At 44.0% G+C, this 23,346-nt stretch overlaps 1 protein-coding gene across 1 annotated transcript in view; it reads left to right on the plus strand.

The window, feature by feature from the left end:
* Positions 1-643: 643 nt before the first annotated feature.
* PSTPIP1 (proline-serine-threonine phosphatase interacting protein 1) overlaps positions 644-23,346 on the plus strand; it is a 120,256-nt gene continuing 97,553 nt past the window's right edge. The window contains exon 1 of the mRNA XM_069765540.1: positions 644-1,097. Within this exon, the coding sequence (XP_069621641.1) occupies positions 1,065-1,097 (33 nt within the window). The 5' untranslated portion in view covers positions 644-1,064. The remainder of the gene's footprint in view (positions 1,098-23,346) is intronic.

Genomic DNA, 23,346 nt, shown 5'->3' on the forward strand with positions numbered 1-23,346 from the left:
CGCAGGTATAGGGTGCCAACCTCCACTGGTAGGTAGGGTGCATATAGTGCAGTATAGGGCCAGGCACCTCCTTGGTCTTTTCTATTGAATGTATTTTATAATGGTGATGGTTTTGGTTATTGCAGATTTTTTAGAATTTATTAAATAAAATATATTTTTAATATTTCATATTTTCACTGGGGTGTTTTCTGTTAATTTTTTGTCATAAATTGGACCCCAAAGGTTATCTTTTTTTCTGTGATTACAATATGTGTATAGTGAGCGGCTATTGTAACTGCACCCCTGGCACTGACTGACAGCTCACTCATCATTAAGGCCGGCTGTCAGTAAGTGCCGGCGGTACGGTTAATGCCACCTCTCTCTATACAGAGGGCGGTAACTGAATCCACCTCGTGATTGAACGAAGAACGCTGTTGGGAGGAATAAAGATAATTTCCTTCCAGCAGTGGGATCTAAGTGCGGGCACCGTATGAACGCTAAGAACCTATAGATTAATCGCATCTCTGCAGGATAATAGTGTAATAGCGTTTTTTCACGTGACTGGTTTCCTGTAAGCATGCTAGTGGAGACCTTGTTCTTCATTAATATGGGGTCCAAGATACTGCCACACTGAGCATTAAAATTCAGGAAGTTTGACAATAGTCTCCTTGGTGTCTAGTTTCCGAGAACTGCACAGATCTTTCTCAGCTTCAAACAGGTCTAAGTTCCGGTGTTGCACGGCTGTCACATTTTAGAGGACTGGAAGACACCACGGTGTACATGCTCTTACCCAACCTCCACTATCTAGGCTCTCATTTCATCGACTGGCACAATAGTAAACATCAAGGCATATGTTCTCTGCTCTTCCTGACAGATATTGCATATTTCTCAAACTTCTCCTTTTTATGTAATACAGTATACCAAGTTTGTCTTCTCCGTGGTTTCAGAGCTGTAAATATTTTTAGTTGGACCTAGAGGACCTATAGAAAATATACTTTCAGAAACCATAACTTCTGGTAGCATGGCTTTGAGCTGAAATTAAGTGTCTACATTGGAAGGAGCTATAGAAGTCTGGAAGTACAAGGATGGCGCTGTTACAGTTTAAAGATGCTTTCTGGGTAAGTAGTTGATATTTTATATTTTTACAACTCCGCAAAATGATTTCATAGATATGTTAAAAAAATATAAAACTCAGATATTTACACAAGGGCTTGTTAAGGTAACAGAGGAGGTCCTGCTCCATTAATTAGAGCTGAGGAGAACCTTGCCCTGGGTGCGATGCAAGACATTAAGCATTGGTACCACAAGAATCTGCACAGAGGTCACCCTGCAATGAGAGCTGATCACTAGAGCGTGCAGCAGTGGGACTTCTGGTCCCCAGGGGGAATCACAACATGAAAAGGAGTGTCTAAAGTGAAACAAGTGGTAACCCTTTTTAGTAACCCGTGTGGTAAGCGGAATGCCCCCTTAATATTAAACATACAAGAGTTGTCCTTGAGTTGCACTAATTATGTTGAACTGAATTGGTAGGAAGGTCCGATAGCCATGCAAGCTTGGCACAACATAGTAGCAGGGACGACACTCTCTTAGGGCTTGTGTTCACCTATGTGGCTGCCCTTATATTTTTCCTCAGACACAGTATAGGCGCAAACTGGGGGGGGAAACTGATGAAAAAAAACAATCCCAGAGTTTGCAATCACCATGTGCATTGGTTTCACCAGACCCTTCAAGGAGCAAGATCCAAAAACGCAGCATGTTTTTGCAAAAACAATTGGTTAAGAAAAGTCGGATTACGACTGATGTACATATCTCTACTTCAGCTCTGACATCCGCTACAATCAATTGAAACACAAGAAAACTGACCCTGATTCAACTGATAAGAGGAAACAAAATTTTACCTTTGCTAATCTTTATTTTCGGTTAATGATATGCTCGTGCTCCAGGGCGACCTGTGGGGGGTCTTCATGATGTGCTCTGATCAGGTATTCATCTGTATGGGTTCGGAAAGGTCACTGATTCCTCACTGACCTGCCCCTAGTTTACATAATAAATATACTATTGTATGGTTAGAAAAAATGTAACTTCATCAAAATGGCGGCGGTGCCTGCGCTATAGCAGGATGCATGCCTATATGTATTCATGCTTTATGCCTATATGCCTATATATTGACTACGTGGACTGTGCTATATACTACGTGGACTGTGCTATATACTACGTGGTCTGTGTTATATACTATGTGGCTGCTATATACCACGTGGCTGTGCTATACACTACGTGGGCTGTGCCTGTGCTATATACTACGTGGCTGTGCTATATACTATATGGACTGTATATATACTACGTGTATTGTGCTATATACTACGTGCACTGTGCTATATACTACGTGGGCTGTGTTATATACTACATGGACTGTACTATATACTGCGTGGGCTGTGTTATATACTACGTGGACTGTACTATATACTATGTGGATTGTGCTATATACTATGTGGATTGTGCTATATACTACTTGGACTGTGCTATATACTACGTAGCTGTGTTATATACTACGTGGACTGTGCTATATACTACGTCAACTGAACTATATAGTACGTGGATTGTGCTATATACTACGTGGACTGTACTATATACTACGTGGGCGGTGTTATATGCTATTTGGGCTGTGTTAGATACTACATGGCTGTGCTATATGCTACATGGCTGTGCTATATGCTACGTGGGCTGTGTTATATGCTACGTGGCTGTGCTATATACTACGTGGGCTGTTATATGCTATGTGGCTGTGCTATATGCTACGTGGCTGTGCTATATACTACGTGGGCTGTTATATGCTACGTGGGCTGTGTTATATACTACGTAGTTGTGCTATATGCTATGTGGCTGTGCTATATACTACGTGGCTGTGCTATATGCTATGTGAGCTGTGTTATATGCTATGTGGCTGTGCTATATACTATGTGGCTGTGTTATATACTGAGTGGCTGTGCTATATGCTATGTGAGCTGTGTTATATGGTACGTGGCTGTGTTATATACTACTTGGCTGTGCTATATGCTACGTGGGCTGTTATATGCTACATGGCTGTGCTATATGCTATGTGGCTGTGTTATATACTAAGTGGCTGTGCTATATGCTATGTGGGCTGTGCTATATGCTATGCGGGCTGTGCTATATGCTACGTGGCTGTTCTATATGCTACATGGGCTGTGCTATATGCTACATAGGCTGTTATATGCTACGTTTAACATTTACTGAACAAGTTCTGTCATACATATTCTGGAATACCCGATGCGTTAGAATCGGGCTACCATCTAGTATATGTATATATATATATATATGTATATATATATATATATACACAGTTGTTTGAGGAAGTTTGTCACCTTCCTGATTTCCTATTCTTTTGCATGTTCGTCACAATTAAATGTTTCAGATCACCAAACAAATTTAAATATTAGACAAAGATAGCACTTGTAAACACAAAATGGAGTTTTTAAATGAAGGTTTTTATTATTTAGGGACAAAAAAAATCAAACCTACAGGACCCTGTGTGAAAAAGTGATTGCCCCTTCCCCTTAAAACATAAATTAACTGTGGTTTATCATATCTTTGGGAAGCTGAGTTCAAATTCCCTATCCACACACAAGCCTGATTACTGCCAAACCTGTTCTCAATCTTGAAATCACTTAAATAGGACCTGCCTGACAAAGCAAAGTAGACCAAAAGGTCCTTAAAAGCTAGACATCATGCCGCGATCCAAAGAAATTCAGGAACAAATGAGAAACAAAGTAATTGAGATCTATCAGTCTGGAACAGGTTATAAAGCAATTTCTACATCTTTGGGACTCCAGTGAACCACAGTGAGAGCCATTAACAACCCTGGAAGAAGCTCAGGGTGAAACGCACATCGGCGTGAAGGGGAACGGGCTCATCTACCCACCACCACTCTCCTTGTACTGTTTCTCCAGAGTTCAGGTATTATAATCCTTCACTATCTTTTACTGTGCCATTGCATTTGTACCTTTGATATCAATGAGGCTGTATGTATGTACAGAGTAAAATCTATTTAGGGATGCTACTAGCACCCAATCACCGTATTTATAGTGTGCTTAGTTTAGTTTCAGCATCTATGATGCTACTGGAACAGATATAATTTACCTCATTGCTACCCCGGGCTCACTAAGATTTTTGTTTTATTTGATGCCTGCTCTGTGAATCTATTTATCTTATTGGTAGGGTAGGTGTTGGAGTTCCCCCTACTGGGTGTTTTTTGTATTGTGGACCTAGCCTTTCTTAAAGTTTCTATTTTATGTAATCTACTATATAATTGCCTAAGGGTTTTTCCGTCTGTCTGTCTGTCTGTCTTTCTGTCTGTCACGGAAATCCCAAGTCGCTGATTGGTCGTGGCCGTTTTGCCGCGACCAATCAGCGACGGGTACAGTCCGGCGGTAAAATGGCCGCTCCTTACTCCCCACAGTCAGTACCCGCTCCTGTTATGAAAGGCAATTCAGTACCACAATGGACATAGCGGTCAGAGCACATACAGTGATCTGACAATAACCCAAAATCATAGAACGAGCTCTGAGACGTGGGAACTCTGCAGACCGCAATCCCTAATCCTCTCCAAACAACACTAGAGGCAGCTGAGGATTGCGCCTAACTCTGCCTATGCAACTCGGCACAGCCTGAGAAACTAACTAGCCTGAAGATAGAAAATAAGCCTACCTTGCCTCAGAGAAATACCCCAAAGGAAAAGGCAGCCCCCCACATATAATGACTGTGAGTTAAGATGAAAAGACAAACGTAGAGATGAAATAGATTCAGCAAAGTGAGGCCCGACTTTCTTAACAGAGGGAGGATAGAAAAGGTAACTTTGCGGTCTACACAAAACCCTAAAGAAAACCACGCAAAGGGGGCAAAAAGACCCTCCATACCGAACTAACGGCACGGAGGTACACCCTTTGCGTCCCAGAGCTTCCAGCAACAAATTAGACAATCTGGACAGAAAAAATAGCAAACAAATAGCAAAGAAGAACTTAGCTATGCAGAGCAGCAGGCCACAGGAATGATCCAGGGAAAAGCAAGTCCAACACTGGAACATTGACAGGAAGCCAGGATCAAAGCATTAGGTGGAGTTAAGTAGAGAAGCACCTAACGACCTCACAGGATCACCTGAGGGAGGAAACTCAGAAGCCGCAGTACCACTTCCCTCCACCAACAGAAGCTCACAGAGAGAATCAGCCGAAGTACCACTTGTGACCACAGGAGGGAGCTCTGCCACAGAATTCACAACAGTACCCCCCATTGAGGAGGGGTCACCGAACCCTCACCAGAGCCCCCAGGCCGACCAGGATGAGCCACATGAAAGGCACGAACAAGATCGGGAGCATGGACATCAGAGGCAAAAACCCAGGAATTATCTTCCTGAGCATAACCCTTCCATTTAACCAGATACTGGAGTTTCCATCTAGAAATACGAGAATCCAAAATCTTCTCCACAATATACTCCAATTCCCCCTCCACCAAAACCGGGGCAGGAGGATCAACAGATGGAACCATAGGTGCCACGTATCTCCGCAACAATGACCTATGGAATACGTTATGTATGGAAAAAGAATCTGGAAGGGTCAGACGAAAAGACACAGGATTAAGAACCTCAGAAATCCTATACGGACTGTTATGATAGGCAATTCAGTAACACAATGTACATAGCGATCAGAGCACATACAGTGATCTGACAATAACCCAAAATAATAGAACGAGCTCTGAGACGTGGAAACTATGTAGACCGCAATTCCTGATCCTCTCCAAACACAACTAGAGGCAGCTGTGGATTGCGCCTAACGCTCCCTATGCAACTCGGCACAGCCTGAGAAACTAACTAGCCTGAAGATAGAAAAATAAGCCTACCTTGCCTCAGAGAAATACCCCAAAGGAAAAGGCAGCCCCCCACATATAATGACTGTGAGTAAGATGAAAAGACAAACGTAGGGATGAAATAGATTCAGCAAAGTGAGGCCCGATATTCTAGACAGAACGAGGATAGGAAAGATAACTTTGCGGTCTACACAAAACCCTAAAGAAAACCACGCAAAGGAGGCAAAAAGACCCTCCGTACCGAACTAACGGCACGGAGGTACACCCTTTGCGTCCCAGAGCTTCCAGCAAAACAAATAGACAAGCTGGACAGAAAAAATAGCAACAAATAGCAAAGAAGCACTTAGCTATGCAGAGCAGCAGGCCACAGGAATGATCCAGAGAAACACAAGTCCAACACTGGAACATAGACAGGAAGCATGGATCAAAGCATCAGGTGGAGTTAAGTAGAGAAGCAGCTAACGACCTCACCAGATCACCTGAGGGAGGAAACTCAGAAGCTGCAGTACCACTTTCCTCCACAAACGGAAGCTCCCAGAGAGAATCAGCCGAAGTACCACTTGTGACCACAGGAGTGAACTCTGCCACAGAATTCACAACAGTACCCCCCCCTTGAGGAGGGGTCACCGAACCCTCACCAGAGCCCCCAGGCCGACCAGGATGAGCCACATGAAAGGCACGAACAAGATCGGGAGCATGGACATCAGAGGCAAAAACCCAGGAATTATCTTCCTGAGCATAACCCTTCCATTTAACCAGATACTGGAGTTTCCGTCTTGAAACACGAGAATCCAAAATCTTCTCCACAATATACTCCAATTCCCCCTCCACCAAAACCGGGGCAGGAGGCTCAACAGATGGGACCATAGGTGCCACGTATCTCCGCAACAATGACCTATGGAATACGTTATGTATGGAAAAAGAATCTGGAAGGGTCAGACGAAAAGACACAGGATTAAGAACCTCAGAAATCCTATACGGACCAATAAAACGAGGTTTAAACTTAGGAGAGGAAACCTTCATAGGAATATGACGAGAAGATAACCAAACCAGATCCCCAACACGAAGTCGGGGACCCACACGGCGTCTGCGATTAGCGAAAAGTTGAGCCTTCTCCTGGGACAAGGTCAAATTGTCCACGACCTGAGTCCAAATCTGCTGCAACCTGTCCACCACAGTATCCACACCAGGACAGTCCGAAGACTCAACCTGTCCTGAAGAGAAGCGAGGATGGAACCCAGAATTGCAGAAAAACGGCGAAACCAAGGTAGCCGAGCTGGCCCGATTATTAAGGGCGAACTCCGCCAAAGGCAAAAAGGACACCCAGTCATCCTGATCAGCAGAAACAAAGCATCTCAGATATGTTTCCAAGGTCTGATTGGTTCGTTCGGTCTGGCCATTAGTCTGAGGATGGAAAGCCGAGGAAAAAGACAAGTCAATGCCCATCCTACCACAAAAGGCTCGCCAAAACCTCGAAACAAACTGGGAACCTCTGTCAGAAACAATATTCTCTGGAATGCCATGCAAACGAACCACATGCTGGAAGAACAAAGGCACCAAATCAGAGGAGGAAGGCAATTTAGACAAGGGTACCAGATGGACCATCTTAGAAAAGCGATCACAGACCACCCAAATGACTGACATCTTTTGAGAAACGGGAAGATCAGAAATAAAATCCATAGAGATATGTGTCCAAGGCCTCTTCGGGACCGGCAAGGGCAAAAGCAACCCACTGGCACGAGAACAGCAGGGCTTAGCCCGAGCACAAATCCCACAGGACTGCACAAAAGTACGCACATCCCGCGACAGAGAGGGCCACCAAAAGGATCTAGCCACTAACTCTCTGGTACCAAAGATTCCAGGATGACCAGCCAACACCGAACAATGAAGTTCAGAGATAACTCTATTCGTCCACCTATCAGGGACAAACAGTTTCTCCGCTGGGCAACGATCAGGTTTATTAGCCTGAAATTTTTGCAGCACCCGCCGCAAATCAGGGGAGATGGCAGACACAATTACTCCTTCCTTGAGGATACCCGCCGGCTCAGATAAACCCGGAGAGTTGGGCACAAAACTCCTAGACAGAGCATCCGCCTTCACATTTTTAGAGCCCGGAAGGTACGAAATCACAAAGTCAAAACGGGCAAAAAACAACGACCAACGAGCTTGTCTAGGATTCAAGCGCTTGGCAGACTCGAGATAAGTCAAGTTCTTATGATCAGTCAATACCACCACGCGATGCTTAGCTCCTTCAAGCCAATGACGCCACTCCTCGAATGCCCACTTCATGGCCAGCAACTCTCGGTTGCCCACATCATAATTTCGCTCAGCAGGCGAAAACTTCCTGGAAAAGAAAGCGCATGGTTTCATTACTGAGCAACCAGAACCTCTCTGTGACAAAACAGCCCCTGCTCCAATCTCAGAAGCATCAACCTCGACCTGGAACGGAAGAGAAACATCTGGTTGACACAACACAGGGGCAGAAGAAAAACGACGCTTCAACTCTTGAAAAGCTTCCACAGCAGCAGAAGACCAATTGACCAAATCAGCACCCTTCTTGGTCAAATCGGTCAATGGTTTGGCAACACTAGAAAAATTGCAGATGAAGCGACGATAAAAATTAGCAAAGCCCAGGAACTTTTGCAGACTTTTCAGAGATGTCGGCTGAGTCCAATCATGGATGGCTTGGACCTTAACCGGATCCATCTCGATAGTAGAAGGGGAAAAGATGAACCCCAAAAATGAAACCTTCTGCACACCAAAGAGACACTTTGATCCCTTCACAAACAAAGAATTAGCACGCAGGACCTGAAAAACCGTTCTGACCTGCTTCACATGAGACTCCCAATCATCCGAGAAGATCAAAATGTCATCCAAGTACACAATCAGGAATTTATCCAGGTACTCACGGAAGATGTCATGCATAAAGGATTAAAACACTGATGGAGCATTGGCAAGTCCGAACGGCATCACTAGATACTCAAAATGACCCTCGGGCGTATTAAATGCAGTTTTCCATTCATCGCCTTGCCTGATTCTCACCAGATTATACGCACCACGAAGATCTATCTTAGTGAACCAACTAGCCCCCTTAATCCGAGCAAACAAATCAGATAACAATGGCAAGGGGTACTGAAATTTAACCGTGATCTTATTAAGAAGGCGGTAATCTATACACGGTCTCAGCGAACCATCCTTCTTGGCTACAAAAAAGAACCCTGCTCCTAATGGCGACGATGACGGGCGAATATGCCCCTTCTCCAGGGATTCCTTCACATAACTGCGCATAGCGGTGTGCTCAGGCACGGATAAATTAAACAGTCGACCTTTTGGGAATTTACTACCAGGAATCAAATTGATAGCACAATCATAATCCCTATGCGGAGGCAGGGCATCGGACTTGGGCTCATCAAATACATCCCGGTAATCAGACAAGAACTCTGGAACCTCAGAAGGGGTGGATGACGAAATTGACAGAAATGGAACATCACCATGTACCCCCTGACAACCCCAGCTGGACACCAACATGGAATTCCAATCCAATACTGGATTATGGGCTTGTAGCCATGGCAACCCCAACACGACCACATCATGCAGATTATGCAACACCAGAAAGCGAATAACCTCCTGATGTGCATGAGCCATGCACATGGTCAGCTGGGTCCAGTATTGAGGCTTATTCTTGGCCAAAGGTGTAGCATCAATTCCTCTCAATGGAATAGGACACTGCAAGGGCTCCAATAAAAACCCACAACGTTTAGCATAATCCAAGTCCATCAAATTCAGGGCAGCGCCTGAATCCACAAATGCCATGACAGAATACGACGACAAGGAGCATATCAAGGTAACGGACAGAAGAAATTTTGACTGTACAGTACCAATGGCGGCAGACCTAGCGAACCGCTTAGTGCGCTTAGGACAATCAGAGATAGCATGAGTGGAATCACCACAGTAGAAACACAGCCCATTCAGACGTCTGTGTTCTTGCCGTTCAACTCTGGTCATAGTCCTATCGCACTGCATAGGCTCAGGTTTAATCTCAGGTAATACCGCCAAATGGTACACAGATTTACACTCACGCAAGCGTCGACCGATCTGAATGGCCAAAGACATAGACTCATTCAAACCAGCGGGCATAGGAAATCCCACCATGACATCCTTAATGGCTTCAGAGAGACCCTTTCTGAAAATGGCTGCAAGTGCAGATTCATTCCATTGAGTGAGCACGGACCATTTTCTAAATTTCTGGCAATATAGCTCTATCTCATCCTGAGCCTGACAAAGAGCCAGCAAATTTTTTTCTGCCTGATCTACTGAATTAGGCTCATCGTACAGCAATCCAAGCGCCAGGAAAAACGCATCGATATCACTCAATGCAGGATCTCCTGACGCAAGAGAAAATGCCCAGTCCTGAGGGTCACCACGCAAAAAAAGAAATGACGATCCTAACCTGTTGCGCTGGGTCACCAGAGGAGCGAGGTTTCAAAGCCAGAAACAGTTTACAATTATTCTTGAAACTCAGAAATTTAGATCTATCTCCAAAAAACAAATCTGGAATAGGAATTCTCGGTTCTAACAAAGAATTCTGAACCACAAAATTTTGAATATCTTGAACTCTTGCCATGAGCTGATCTACACATGAAGACAGACCTTTAATGTCCATTGTAACACCTGTGTCCTGAACCACCCAAATGTCTAGGGGAAAAAAAAGACAAATCACAGTGCAAAGGAAAAAAAATGGTCTCAGAACTTCTTTTTTCCCTCTATTGAGAATCATTAGTACTTTTGGCTTCCTGTACTGTTATGATAGGCAATTCAGTAACACAATGTACATAGCGATCAGAGCACATACAGTGATCTGACAATAACCCAAAATAATAGAACGAGCTCTGAGACGTGGAAACTCTGTAGACCGCAATTCCTGATCCTCTCCAAACACAACTAGAGGCAGCTGTGGATTGCGCCTAACGCTCCCTATGCAACTCGGCACAGCCTGAGAAACTAACTAGCCTGAAGATAGAAAAATAAGCCTACCTTGCCTCAGAGAAATACCCCAAAGGAAAAGGCAGTCCCCCACATATAATGACTGTGAGTAAGATGAAAAGACAAACGTAGGGATGAAATAGATTCAGCAAAGTGAGGCCCCATATTCTAGACAGAACGAGGATAGGAAAGATAACTTTGCGGTCTACACAAAACCCTAAAGAAAACCACGCAAAGGAGGCAAAAAGACCCTCCGTACCGAACTAACGGCACGGAGGTACACCCTTTGCGTCCCAGAGCTTCCAGCAAAACAAATAGACAAGCTGGACAGAAAAAATAGCAACAAATAGCAAAGAAGCACTTAGCTATGCAGAGCAGCAGGCCACAGGAATGATCCAGAGAAACACAAGTCCAACACTGGAACATAGACAGGAAGCATGGATCAAAGCATCAGGTGGAGTTAAGTAGAGAAGCAGCTAACGACCTCACCAGATCACCTGAGGGAGGAAACTCAGAAGCTGCAGTACCACTTTCCTCCACAAACGGAAGCTCCCAGAGAGAATCAGCCGAAGTACGACTTGTGACCACAGGAGTGAACTCTGCCACAGAATTCACAACAACGGACCAATGAAACGAGGTTTAAACTTAGGAGAGGAAACCTTCATAGGAATATGACGAGAAGATAACCAAACCAGATCCCCAACACGAAGTCGGGGACCCACACGGCGTCTGCGATTAGCGAAACGTTGAGCCTTCTCCTGGGACAAGGTCAAATTGTCCACTACATGAGTCCAAATCTGCTGCAACCTGTCCACCACAGTATCCACACCAGGACAGTCCGAAGACTCAACCTGTCCTGAAGAGAAACGAGGATGGAACCCAGGATTGCAGAAAAATGGCGAAACCAAGGTAGCCGAGCTGGCCCGATTATTAAGGGCGAACTCAGCCAAAGGCAAAAAGGACACCCAGTCATCCTGATCGGCAGAAACAAAGCATCTCAGATATGTTTCCAAGGTCTGATTAGTTCGTTCGGTCTGGCCATTAGTCTGAGGATGGAAAGCCGAGGAAAAAGACAAGTCAATGCCCATCCTACCACAAAAGGCTCGCCAAAACCTTGAAACAAACTGGGAACCTCTGTCAGAAACGATATTCTCTGGAATGCCATGTAAACGAACCACATGCTGGAAGAACAATGGCACCAAATCAGAGGAGGAAGGCAATTTAGACAAGGGTACCAGATGGACCATCTTAGAAAAGCGATCACAGACCACCCAAATGACTGACATCTTTTGAGAAACGGGAAGATCAGAAATAAAATCCATAGAGATATGTGTCCAAGGCCTCTTCGGGACCGGCAAGGGCAAAAGCAACCCACTGGCACGAGAACAGCAGGGCTTAGCCCGAGCACAAATCCCACAGGATTGCACAAAAGCACGCACATCCCGCGACAGAGACGGCCACCAAAAGGATCTAGCCACTAACTCTCTGCTACCAAAGATTCCAGGATGACCAGCCAACACCGAACAATGAACCTCAGAGATAACTTTATTGGTCCACCTATCAGGGACAAACAGTTTCTCCGCTGGACAACGATCAGGTTTATTAGCCTGAAATTATTGCAGCACCCGCCGCAAATCAGGGGAGATGGCAGACACAATTACTCCTTCCTTGAGGATACCCGCCGGCTCAGACAAACCTGGAGAGTCGGGCACAAAACTCCTAGACAGAGCATCCGCCTTCACATTTTTAGATCCCGGAAGGTACGAAATCACAAAGTCAAAACGGGCAAAAAACAGCGACCAACGAGCCTGTCTAGGATTCAACCGCTTAGCAGACTCAAGATAAGTCAAGTTCTTATGATCAGTCAATACCACCACGCGATGCTTAGCTCCTTCAAGCCAATGACGCCACTCCTCGAATGCCCACTTCATGGCCAGCAACTCTCGGTTGCCCACATCATAATTTCGCTCAGCAGGCGAAAACTTCCTGGAAAAAAAAGCGCATGGTTTCATCACTGAGCAATCAGAACCTCTCTGCGACAAAACAGCCCCTGCTCCAATCTCAGAAGCATCAACCTCGACCTGGAACGGAAGAGAAACATCTGGTTGACACAACACAGGGGCAGAAGAAAAACGACGCTTCAACTCCTGAAAAGCTTCCACAGCAGCAGAAGACCAATTGACCAAATCAGCACCCTTCTTGGTCAAATCGGTCAATGGTTTGGCAATACTAGAAAAATTGCAGATGAAGCGACGATAAAAATTAGCAAAGCCCAGGAACTTTTGCAGACTTTTCAGAGATGTCGGCTGAGTCCAATCATGGATGGCTTGGACCTTAACAGGATCCATCTCGATAGTAGAAGGGGAAAGATAAACCCCAAAAATGAAACCTTCTGCACACCAAAGAGACACTTTGATCCCTTCACAAACAAAGAATTAGCACGCAGGACCTGAAAAACTGTTCTGACCTGCTTCACATGAGACTCCCAATCATCCGAGAAGATCAAAATGTCATCCAAGTACACAATCAGGAATTTATCCAGGTACTCTCGGAAGATGTCATGATTAAAGGACTGAAACACTGATGGAGCATTGGCAAGTCCGAATGGCATCACTAGATACTCAAAATGACCCTCGGGCGTATTAAATGCAGTTTTCCATTCATCTCCTCGCCTGATTCGCACCAGATTATACGCACCACGAAGATCTATCTTGGTGAACCAACTAGCCCCCTTAATCCGAGCAAACAAATCAGATAACAATGGCAAGGGGTACTGAAATTTAGCCGTGATCTTATTTAGAAGGCGGTAATCTATACAAGGTCTCAGCGAACCATCCTTCTTGGCTACAAAAAAGAACCCTGCTCCTAATGGTGACGATGACGGGCGAATATGACCCTTCTCCAGGGATTCCTTCACATAACTGCGCATAGCGGCGTGCTCAGGCACGGATAAATTAAACAGTCGACCTTTTGGGAATTTACTACCAGGAATCAAATTGATAGCACAATCACAATCCCTATGCGGAGGTAGGGCATCGGACTTGGGCTCATCAAATACATCCCGGTAATCAGACAAGAACTCTGGAACCTCAGAAGGGGTGGATGACGAAATTGACAGAAATGGAACATCACCATGTACCCCCTGACAACCCCAGCTGGACACCGACATAGATTTCCAATCTAATACTGGATTATGGGCTTGTAGCCATGGCAACCCCAACACGACCACATCATGCAGATTATGCAACACCAGAAAGCGAATAACCTCCTGATGTGCAGGAGCCATGCACATGGTCAGCTGGGTCCAGTATTGAGGCTTATTCTTGGCCAAAGGCATGGCATCAATTCCTCTCAATGGAATAGGACACTGCAAGGGCTCTAAGAGAAACCCACAACGCTTAGCATACTCCAAGTCCATCAAATTCAGGGCAGCGCCTGAATCCACAAATGCCATGACAGAATACGATGACAAAGAACAGATCAAGGTAACGGACAGAAGAAATTTTGACTGTACCGTACCAATGGTGGCAGACCTAGCGAACCGCTTAGTGCGCTTAGGACAATCAGAGATAGCATGAGTGGAATCACCACAGTAGAAACACAGCCCATTCAGACGTCTGTGTTCTTGCCGTTCAACTCTGGTCAAAGTCCTATCGCACTGCATAGGCTCAGGTTTAAGCTCAGGTAATACCGCCAAATGGTGCACAGATTTACACTCACGCAAGCGTCGACCGATCTGAATGGCCAAAGACATAGACTCATTCAAACCAGCAGGCATAGGAAATCCCACCATGACATCCTTAAGGGCTTCAGAGAGACCCTTTCTGAACATAGCTGCCAGCGCAGATTCATTCCATTGAGTGAGCACGGACCACTTTCTAAATTTCTGACAATATACCTCTATCTCATCCTGACCCTGACAAAGAGCCAGCAAATTTTTCTCTGCCTGATCCACTGAATTAGGTTCATCGTACAGCAATCCGAGCGCCAGGAAAAACGCATCGATATTACTCAATGCAGGATCTCCTGGCGCAAGAGAAAATGCCCAGTCCTGAGGGTCGCCGCGCAAAAAAGACATAACAATCAAAACCTGTTGAACTGGATCACCAGAGGAGCGAGGTTTCAAGGCCAGAAATAATTTACAATTATTTTTGAAACTCAGAAACTTAGTTCTATCTCCAAAAAACAAATCAGGAATAGGAATTCTTGGTTCTAACATAGATTTCTGATCAATAGTGTCTTGAATCTTTTGTACTCTTGCCGAGAGCTGATCCACAAATGAAGACAGACTTCTAATGTCCATCGCTACACCTGTGTACTGAACCACCCAAATGTCTAGGAGAAAAAAAAGGCAAAACACAGTGCAAAAAAAAAAAATGGTCTCAGAACTTCTTTTTTCCCTGTATTGAGAATCATTAGTACTTTTGGCTTCCTGTACTGTTATGAAAGGCAATTCAGTACCACAATGGACATAGCGGTCAGAGCACATACAGTGATCTGACAATAACCCAAAATCATAGAACGAGCTCTGAGACGTGGGAACTCTGCAGACCGCAATCCCTAATCCTCTCCAAACAACACTAGAGGCAGCCGTGGATTGCGCCTAACTCTGCCTATGCAACTCGGCACAGCCTAAGAAACTAACTAGCCTGAAGATAGAAAATAAGCCTACCTTGCCTCAGAGTAATACCCCAAAGGAAAAGGCAGCCCCCCACATATAATGACTGTGAGTTAAGATGAAAAGACAAACGTAGAGATGAAATAGATTCAGCAAAGTGAGGCCCGACTTTCTTAACAGAGCGAGGATAGAAAAGGTAACTTTGCGGTCTACACAAAACCCTAAAGAAAACCACGCAAAGGGGGCAAAAAGACCCTCCGTACCGAACTAATGGCACGGAGGTACACCCTTTGCGTCCCAGAGCTTCCAGCAACAAATTAGACAAGCTGGACAGAAAAAATAGCAAACAAATAGCAAAGAAGAACTTAGCTATGCAGAGCAGCAGGCCACATGAATGATCCAGGGAAAAGCAAGTCCAACACTGGAACATTGACAGGAAGCCAGGATCAAAGCATTAGGTGGAGTTAAGTAGAGAAGCACCTAACGACCTCACCAGATCACCTGAGGGAGGAAACTCAGAAGCCGCAGTACCACTTCCCTCCACCAACAGAAGCTCACAGAGAGAATCAGCCGAAGTACCACTTGTGACCACAGGAGGGAGCTCTGCCACAGAATTCACAACACGCTCCATAATCCCCTCCAGTCAGCGCTCACAAAGTGGCAGCGTTAACGGACCTCGTTATGCCACGGTGTAACGCACTCCGTTAACGCTGCTATTAACCCTGTGTGACCAACTTTTTACTATTGATGCTGCTTTTCCCGCTCCTCGTGACGCTCCAGTGACCGGTCCATGCATTGCGGTCTCGCGAGATGATGACGTAGCGGTCTCATGACACCGCTACGTCATCATCTCGCGAGACCGCAATGCACTCTTGGGACCGGAGCGTCGCGAGCAGCATCGGTAAACGCCTTGGCTGGATCCGGGGAGCTGACGGAGGGCGACTATATAACTATTTTTTATTTTAATTCTTTTTTAACAGGGATATGATGCCCACATTACTATATACTACGTGGGCTGTGTTAGATACTGCATGGACTGTGCTATATACTACATCTCTGTGCTATATACTATGTGGGCTGTGCTATATACTACGTGGCTGTGGTATATATTATATGGCTGGGCAATATACTACATTGCTGTGCTCTATACTACGAGGCCTAGGTTATATACTGCATGGGGAGTTTTATATACTACATCTCTGTGCTATATACTACATGGCTGTGCTATATACTACGTGGCTGTACAATATATTACGTGGCTGTGCAATATGCTACGTGGCTGTGCAATATATTACGTGGCTGGGCAATATACTACGTGTCTGTGCTATATACTACATCGCTGTGCTATATACTACGTGGCCTGTGTTATATACTGCATGGGCTGTGTTATATACTACGTGGCTGTGCTATATACTATGTGGCTGTGCAATATATTACGTGGCTGTGCTATATACTGCGTGGCTGTGGTATATATTACGTGGCTGGGCAATATACTACATCGCTGTGCTATATACTACGTGGCCGTGTTATATACTGCATGGGCAGTGTTATATACTACTTTTCTGTGCTATATACTATTTGGCTGTGCAATATATTAAGTGGCTGTGCAATATATTATGTGGCCGGGCAATATACTACGTCTCTGTGCTATATACTACATGTCTGTGCTATATGCTACGTGGCTGGGCAATATGCTACGTGGCAATTTGAACCACGCTTCGCTAATTGGTCATGGCCGGCCGAATCCTGTGTGTAAATTGCATTATTCTGAAAACTTCATAAATAAACTACATACATATTCTAGAATACCCGATGCATTAGAATCGGGCCACCATCTAGTATTTCAATAAACTGTTATGTTTTATTCATGGATCTCTTCGTTTCAGCCTAGTTGTTTACCTTTGATAGGCTGTTTGTTGTTCTATGGTTATTGAAGTGCCATACACCTATTATTTGGACACTTTTTTGAGTTGTTTCAAAAGCAGAACTCATATCTGAAGAGGATAGACCTCCTGCAGCTTCTATTGCTCCAGTTCGGCCTCCGGTCTCCGCCTGGGGATGGCATTGGCACTATTATACTAACAGTTCAGCATTCTTAGTGTTGCATTTTAAATGTTGAGGAATGTATATATGGTACTGAGCCATGAAATGAAGTGTAATTTACAGTATATGAAATTAGTTTATATCTAGTCTTCACATAGCCATTTATATTTTTAAACTCACACTTCATCCACTGAAACCAAAGAACAACCTCAGGTTATTTTATTACAGCTTTTACACCCTGCATATATATATTAGTAATGGCTTAGTTTTCTGAGGTTTCTTTTTATGAAAGTCAGTCAAGCTAAAACTGCTGTCTTTACAGTGAGTCTCTTAACCAATTTAGCCAAGCATATAACCTATAACCGCATGTAGGAGATGTGTGAGTAGAAGAATAGCCCTACTACGTTAAGAGCAATAGTATTGGACATATATTTATACTGTGGGACCTTTTCTATTATTTAAAGGGTAACTGTGCTCAAGTTACTTTTCAGAATAAGCTCTACTGTATGCATGCATGAGGAATAACACAATTTCTGGTTGCAATTATATGACTTATATCCTGCATTCTCACCAGTTTTCTCCCCTGCACGCTCTATCTGTAATTTGCAATCCACTAGGAGCTTGGGGAGGAGTTGGGCTACTGTGATCTCATATACAGCACACCACAGAGAGGGGAATGTGTTGTGAATTCTGTTGTCGAACTCCCTCCTGTGGTCGTGAATGGTACTTCGGCGAGTTCTGTCCATGGACTCCCTCTGGTGGCTGTGAGTGAAGCTGCTGCTTCTGAGGTTCCTTACACAGGTGACGTGGTTTATCCTTTGGTTGGCTGCTCTATTTAACTCCACTCAGATCGTTACTCCATGCCAGCTGTCAATGTTCCTGCATTGGTTCAGTTCGCTCTTGGATCTTTCTGGTGACCTGTCTTCTCCAGCAGAAGCTAAGTTCCTGATAGTTATTATTTGTTCATTGTTTCCTTGTCCAGCTGGTTATCATGATTTTATGTTGCTAGCTGGAAGCTCTGGGATGCAGAGTGGCATCTCCGCACCGTGAGTCAGTGCGGAGGTCTTTTTGCACACTCTGCGTGGTCTTTTGCAGTTTTTTGTGCTGACCGCAAAGATACCTTTCCTATCCTCTGTCTGTTTAGTAAGTCTGGCCTCCCTTTGCTGAAACCTGTTTCTTTTCTGCGTTTGTGACTTTCATCTTTACTCACAGTCAATATATGTGGGGGGCTGCCTTTTCTTTGGGGAATTTCTCTGAGGCAAGGTAGGCTTTATTTTCTATCTCTAGGGCTAGCTAGCTCTTAGGCTGTGAAGAGGCGTCTAGGGAGAGTCAGGAACGCTCCACGGCTATTTCAAGTTGTTGTGATAGGATTAGGGCCTGCGGTCAGCAGAGCTCCCACATCCCAGAGCTTGTCCTGTGTGAGTTTAACTATCAGGTCGTGCCGGGTGCTCCTAACCACCAGGTCATAACAGGAATGCCTGCTCTTTATTCACTTTTTAAAGGGACACTGTCACCTGAATTTGGAGGGAACAATCTTCAGCCATGGTGGCGGGGTTTTTGATTCACCCTTTCCTTACCCGCTGGCTTCATGCTGGCTGCAATATTGGATTAAAATTAATTCTCTGTCCTCCGTAGTACACGCCTGCGCAAGGCAATCTTGCCTTGCGCAGGCGTGTACTATGGAGGACAGAGAATGAACTTCAATCCAATATTGCAGCCAGCATGCTGCCAGCGGGTAAGGAAAGGGTGAATCAAAAACATAAAACCCCGCCTCCATGGCTGAAGATTGTTCCCTCCAAAACCAGGTGACAGTGTCCCTTTAACTCACAGAGACAAGCTGCAGAAATACGGAGGACATAATGCAGCAGAGCTGAGCTGTCTTTATCTGAATTTAGCTCAGATTTGAGGTAAACCGCTTAGTAGAGTTCTGCATAATGTTTTTCTGTCTGCCGCTGTCTGTTCTCTTCCCTGCTCTTCATTACGTCCTCCATTCAGTCCTCTCCATAGAGGATAATGGGCAGTGTCACATGGCACCTACAGGCATCTCCTCTGAGCAATAGGGACTTGAGCTGATCTTTCATAGTGGATGACAAGTTAAAGAGAATCTGTCACCACATTTGACCTACCTAAACTATTAGTATGGGCATACAGGTTATAGAATGCTGAAAACAGTCCTACCTGTGTGTCTCCTATCAGATGTGTTGTTGAGAAATCATCTTTTAACCCCTTAATCCCATATGACGTACTATCCCGTCGAGCTGACCTGGGACTTAATTCCCAGTGACGGGATAGTAGGTCATAGTGGATCGGCCGTGCTCTCGGGGGGACCGCGGCTGATCGCGGCCGGGTGTTAGCTGACATCCGGCACTATGTGCCAGGAGCGGTCACAGACCGTTCCTGGCACATTAACCCGCGGCACACTGCGATCAAAGATGATTGCAGTGTTCCGGCGGTACAGGGAAGCATCGTGCAGGGGGGGGGGGGTCCCTGTGTGCTTCCCTGAGACCCTCGGAGCAACGCGATGTGATCGCATTGCTTCGAGGGTCTCCTACCTCCTCCTTGTTGCAGAGTGCGTCTTCTTGCAGTCACCACTGTACTTAGGAGAGCTTCAATCAGCAAGATATCTTGAGTAAACAGTATTTACTTCATACTGGATAAACATGAGATACAATTCAGTGTCACACAGTCCGTGCACTGAAGACAACACATTCATGAAGAAAAGCAAAACCGAAAGTAAGAAAGCAACCAACCACTGAGAGCTTCCCTCCCCACATTACAGCAAGTATATGACTTTACACACTATCGCCATCTGCTGTCTGGTTAGTATAAAGTCCTCCTTTCACTTATAATAAGTCCCAATCTGTTGCATATGCCAACACCCTTTCTCAACAGTAAGGACTTATTCAATCAAACCCAACTTTTTTATTAGTCTCTGATGTTTATCAGCATTCAACGCCTTCGTGAAAATGTCTGCTGTCATTTCTTCAGTAGGACAGTACTCTAACTTCAAGACTCCTTGTTCCTGATGATCTCTCAAGAAATGATATTTCACATCAATATGCTTGGTTCTTGGATTGACTCTTTCCATCTGAGCAAGAACAAGACATCCTTGATTGTCCTCTTTCAGTTTTGTTGGTGCCAACTGTGGTTGTCCTAATTCTGTCAACAATTGTCTTAACCACAGTACTTCTTGACTCTCGTGTGCTGCGGCAACATATTCTGCTTCTGTTGAAGATAGTGTCACAATTGACTGTTTCTTACTTGTCCAACTTATTGGTCCACCTAAGAGGAAAAAAATATGTCCACTGGTAGATCTTCTGTCAGTTGGATCTCCAGCCCAATCTGCATCAACATATCCTGTTAAAATGCAATCATCGCTTGTGGGTAATTTCAGCTTAACATTGCTAGTTCCTTTCAAATAACGCATTACTCTCTTCACGGCATTCCAATCAGCTTTATTTGGTTTTGATACCTTTCTACTCAGGATTCCTACTGCTGCTGCGATGTCTGGTCTTGTAACGGTTGCTAGATACAGTAGTTTTCCTATTGCTGTTCTGTATTCTTCATTATTTGGTAGCATATTTTGTTCACTGTTCATCTCTTTGAGATAATTAGTTTCCATTGGAGACTTTACTGTTTTTGCATCCTTTAATCCAAATTTTTCTGTTATGTCTTGAATCATGTGATTTTGATTCAGTAGGAAACTTCCATCTTCTTCTCTTTCTACTTGTATTCCTAGATATTGTTTTACATTTCCCAAGTCTTTGATTTTGAAATGTTGCTTCAGGATTTTTAGAATGTTTTCGTTATCCCTTTCTTGTTCAAAACAAATCAAAATGTCGTCTACATATATGAGTATGTAAATCCATCTATTAATCAGCCTTTTTGTGTATAAGCATGGATCAGCTTTGCTTCTTTGAAATTTTTCATTTGTAAGTACTTCCGTGATTTTGTCATTCCACGCTTTAGCGGCTTGCTTTAAACCATATATGCTTTTCTGTAGTTTACAAACTTTGTTTGGATTTCTTTCATCTTTGAATCCTGGAGGTTGTTCCATATAAATGTCTTCTGTTAAATCTCCATTCAGAAAAGCTGTCTTTACATCCAGATGTCTTAGTTGCATCTGTTTCATTGCTGCAACTGTAAGTAAAGTTCTTATTGTACTGTGTTTGACAACTGGAGCAAATGTCTCATCATAGTCTTCTCCATATTTTTGAGAATACCCTTTAGCTACAAGTCTTGCTCGGTATCTTTCAGCTGTGCCATCTGTTTGGTATTTAACTTTAAAAATCCATTTACATCCTATGGTTTTTCTTCCTTCTGGTAAATCTGTTAGTGTCCATGTATTTGAATCTTGCATGGATTTAATTTCTGTTTCTGTTGCTTCTATCCATTTATTAGCTTCTTCTACAGGCAGTTTAGATATTTCTTCCCAAGAAGTAGGCTCATAGATTTTTCTTGTGCTTGTCTTGTATGAGAGACGTTTTGGTGGTTTTCCTTTGTTCTCTCTCATTGAACGTCTTGGTTCTGTGTCTGTAGTTGTGATTCTTCACTTTCAGTATTTTCTTCTTCATTAACTTCTGCTTCTTTCTCATCAGATATTTCTTCAGTTGTGTCATTATTGGTTTTCTCATTTTTTGTTTCAACTGAAATCATAATATCTTCATTTAAATCTTCAATGAATGTCACACTGTTACTCACCGTAACTCTGTCTGTTTTGGGATCTAGGATTCTGTATCCTTTGCAATTTTGACTATATCCAACAAATATTCCTTCCATGGATCTGTTTTGAAGTTTGGAACGTTTTTCTGTTGGAATGAATATGAAAACTTTACATCCAAAAACTTTTAAATGATTGACACTTGGTTTCATACCTTGCCACAGTTCATATGGAGTTTTCGTCAGTTTTCTAGAAAAAAGTCTGTTCTGTAGATAAGTAGCTGGCATTGCTGCCTCACCCCAATATTTCTCTGGTAGTTTGGAATCCGTCAGCATACATCTTATCATCTCTGTTAGAGTTCTGTTTTTCCTTTCTACTACTCCATTTTGTTCAGGTGTGTATGGAACCGTTTTCTGGTGTTCTATCCCATTTTGTCTTAAGTAGTCTTCTATTCTGTGACCTGTAAATTCACCTCCATTATCACTTCTGATGACAATTGGCTTCCTTTGAAATTTGTTACTTGATCTTGTTACATAGTCTACAAGTTTATCAAAAACTTCACTTTTGTTTTTAATTAAGTATGTGTGTAAGGACTTGGACTGTATATCTGTTTCTAGTTGCTGTTTGCCCTCAGTTCAGTTACTTTTGCCCTTACATAAGATGGAGTCATTGGCCTCACGGGGGCCATCTTGTTTCCTGTCAGATTTTCCATGTTCCTGTCTGTGGTGTATTTAAGGGAGCTCTGAATATATACTCATTGCTTGAGTATCTTGTTCCTGACTTGTGATCAAGCTGGAAGAACTGCTATCTTGCTGGTTTCTTCGTTACTTTGGGATACCCCATCTGTCTCCGGTTCTACATCTCTTCATTGCAAAGACTTGTTTCCCTGGATCTGCTCTGCACCCGTCTCTGCTGCTGGACTGCTCCCTGCTAGGAGGCCTAGCCTGGTCTCCAGGTCTCTGGATCTCACATACTTGGACTTCCACGGTCTGTACACGTGCTTACTGCCTATCCAGCTCTGTCTGCTACTAACCTGCTGTGTCATAGCTGTTTACCTGCATATCATTATAAATATTCTTGAACTCTTAACCTATTGACTCTCGGCCTCTTTTCTGACCCATGATACTGATCTCCACTGCACTTAGCACTAAGTTTATTACATAATACTCAAGCCCCCCCAAAAAAT

Source organism: Ranitomeya imitator, chromosome 4, assembly GCF_032444005.1.
Source record: "Ranitomeya imitator isolate aRanImi1 chromosome 4, aRanImi1.pri, whole genome shotgun sequence".
Lineage (NCBI taxonomy): Eukaryota > Metazoa > Chordata > Amphibia > Anura > Dendrobatidae > Ranitomeya > Ranitomeya imitator.